Genomic DNA, 3,473 nt, shown 5'->3' with positions numbered 1-3,473 from the left:
AATATTTGTATTTTAAAGGTGACTTTTCTGTCTGTTTTGACTCTTTATCTCAACAATACTACCTATGGCTCTGACCGAGGCAACAACACCAGACACACAATCAGTAATTATGACAACATTTCCCCTCATTAAGGTCAAATATTGATGTTTGTCGTTTTTATCTCAAACATTTTGAGCACATTAAAATGGACTATAGTTTTGACAACATTTGACTATTTTTTACAATTTGTAGATTTGGTTTTGTTCATGTATTTATTTGATTATTTTAGCTATTCTTTGCTGCGTCACTGCTGCACTTCCGTGTGGAAAGCAGTCGGTGAAAAAGTGGGCGGTGACTTGCACGCGGCACAGTCTGTGTTACTCTCGAGCAGCCGTGAACGCGCCTCACAGACCAGACAAGCAGGAAACAGCGGCGGTCGTTTAAGGCCCGACACGGGCAGCACAGTCGGTCCACCTGTCCGATAAAAGACAGTTTTTCATCAAGAAGTGACACTGGTTCTTGTTCGAAATGCTGCTGATCGCATCTTTGGTCCTTCTGGGGACCCAGCTGATGGTTAACGGCGGTAAGTTGGTGTTTTGTAACTATAAAGTTATTCCACAGACCTGGTGCCGAAAAGCAGACAGAAGAAAACTAATTTACTGGATGAACATGTCGGATATCGTCGACTGAACTCGTTACTGAAATGTGGACTTCGGTAAAGTTGGAAAGATATTCACAGATTCGGACTTCCGGCATCAATAACTCTTTAACGAAACGTCATCAACACACAAATTATGCCTCTTTACCATCAGTGTGAGGTGGACAATATACAACACGATCATTTTTATTAAAAGCAGCTGTTTTTCGTGCAGCACAAATAACATTGGTCTCTATGTGCAGCCGGCTGTGTGACCAGAGCGAAGGGAGCGTCTGCAAATTGCAACACTGCTGTTACAGCGAAGACGCATACTACAAAATATACAATGAAGAGTGCTAACATTGCAAAGAAAGATACAGGTTCAAAGATCTGGTCTGAACTGTCTACAACACTGTTTGGTCAGGAGAATCAAAAACACTGTCACTGGCTGTGGGTCATATGAACCAAAATTGTAATGGGGTGAGAGATGTGGTAAACAAACAACAGGAACTGAATGAAGCTCAAGGAATGGAACTTAAACAATCTGATTGTAAGACTAAGGAGCCATCAGTGAGGCATAGTGAGTCATGTAAGGACAGTGGGACAGAGAACCTGTCACTCAGCATGATTCAAGAGGTCCAACACAAGTCAGACGAAGACACAGAAGAGAATGAACAGGAAGAAGAATCAGATGGAAACATGGAAAAGACTGATGAAAAAGAAAAAAGCAGGTGTCATTGCAGAGAGAAAGATTTTTGAAGAATAACCTGTATCTCTCTTTGCAATGTTAGCACTCTTTACTGCACTGACCAATGCTTCCATTCCACCTGCCATTGCCCACAGGTCCTTCCTTTGAGCTGTGCTCCTTTTTTAAACATTGTCTCAAACTGCAGCTAACCCTGGTAAAATGACACAAGCAAAGATAGAACTTATTATCAAGATAAGTGGTACAATATGTAAAACTGCAGTAAAACTAATGAATTGAATATATCAAAACATAACTCAGAACTAGGGCTGCAACTAATGATTATTTTAGTATTCGACTAATCTCTCTATTATTTTTTTTCGATTACTCAATTAGTCATGATTATTTCTGTCACGCCCACCATCTGTGCTTCCTGTTGACACAGCTCTTTTTACAGGTTCCAGTGCAAGTTTTGCCTCAATCTCTAAATTTGCATCCCATGAATGTCTCCCAGTCAGTCACAACACAACATAATGTCCTTAAGTAGATTAAAAGAATGACTCCTGAACCAGTTGAATATGAAATGTAAGCTGAACAGCTTACTTACTTATTTTAACACATTCAAACTCTGCTGTCATGTCATATCCAAACAATACAGAATTGGGCTCAAAAAGAAAACAAAATAAATAAAATAATTTCATTGTACAAAATAAAATGCAAGAGCCTGTCTTTGCTTTGAATTTCTAAAATGACCAAATCAGAACAGAAAATGAGGCTTAATTAGCTTTCACAATATGTTGGCTACCACACCCCAGCACATGCAGACTGAATGAATTCATCCATTTAACTGTTTCAATGTTACAAATGAATGATGTTATTTATTCATGCTATGTATTTATTATTTGCTACCAAACAGTATATAGGCCAAGTCTGATGCTTCAACCCACAGAGCTAAAACCTGGGCTAAGTAGGCTAAGCTAGGGTAAACATCAGATACTTTGGGATTAACTGTAACCATTTTTAAGCCGACCGACTGAGACGCATTACATTTTAATGATGCTTGCGTGTGCTGCTGTTGTCTTCATAAATGATTATGTTTGCCGAAGCGGAACTTCTTGTTTTGTGTGTCTTTGTGGTTACAGTTAATGTTAGCACTGTCAGGGAAGCTGTACACTTCTATAATTCGGTGTTCTATTGCACTTAACACGTTAATTTTCATGAAATGGCCTCGAAATGATTAATGTCTTCTTGAAGTATGTAGCCCGTTTCTCGCAGGGTAAACTAAAATACACACAGTAATGCTAATTTACCCATCTGGAACGCTGGGAGCCATGACTCCGGGGTGCTTTCGTTTCAGATGCTCATGCATGACTATCGTGCTGCCGTGGTGCCAGCTCTGCGTGGCAGTCTGCACATTTCACCTGATTTAACACTTTATTTAACTTGAAATATTGCCAAACTTTGGAAAGACGAGGCCTCGTGTTGACGTCACTCTGACCCTGCTCAGCTTGCGCCTCCACCGGTCTTGAGTTGTTCTTCAATGGTTGAGAACACAGACGCTGCAAATAGTGACAGTAATGCCCCCAGTATTTCTTGTGGTGCATTGCAGACTTAACTCATACTGTCTGGAAAGCTATGGTTGATAAGGACGGTGTTAAGATACCTGGCGCAGTGTTTTATTATCAAAGCCCTTGCAGGATGTTTATAACGCAACGCGTCGACAATGACATTTCGTGTCGATGAATTTTTATTGTCGACATTGTCGACTAGTCGTTGCAGCCTTACTCAGAACTAAATAATGAAATCAAATAAAATGAAAAATACTTTATTTATCCCCGAAGGGAAATTCAATAATAAATAAAACATTACATTTCAGTTCCCATGTGTCCTGGAAAACCTGGAAAATAATTGAGCAATTTCCCAGTCATGGAAACATATGGGGGCTGCAGGGTGGCGCAGTTGGTAGCACTGTTGCCTCGCAGCAAGAAGGTTGCCGGTCCGCGTCCCGGTGTGTGGAGTCTCCATGTTCTCCCCGTGCAGCGTGGGTTCTCTCCAGGTTCTCCGGCTTCCTCCCACACAGTCCAGAAACATGTTGAGGTTAATTGGTGATTCTAAATTGTCCGTAGGTGTGAATGTGAGTGTGCTTGGTTGTCTGTCTCTAAGTGTAGCCC

General features: G+C 40.9%; 1 protein-coding gene across 1 annotated transcript in view; it reads left to right on the top strand.

The window, feature by feature from the left end:
• The first annotated feature begins 353 nt into the window (after window positions 1-353).
• Window positions 354-3,473, top strand: part of LOC103375636 (major histocompatibility complex class I-related gene protein-like) — a 5,625-nt gene continuing 2,505 nt past the window's right edge. The window contains exon 1 of the mRNA XM_008305955.1: window positions 354-563. Within this exon, the coding sequence (XP_008304177.1) occupies window positions 509-563 (55 nt within the window). The 5' untranslated portion in view covers window positions 354-508. The remainder of the gene's footprint in view (window positions 564-3,473) is intronic.

Source organism: Stegastes partitus, unplaced genomic scaffold, assembly GCF_000690725.1.
Source record: "Stegastes partitus isolate 25-593 unplaced genomic scaffold, Stegastes_partitus-1.0.2 Scaffold2724, whole genome shotgun sequence".
Classification (NCBI taxonomy): Eukaryota; Metazoa; Chordata; class Actinopteri; family Pomacentridae; genus Stegastes; species Stegastes partitus.
This window is presented reverse-complemented; position numbering and strand designations above follow the sequence as displayed.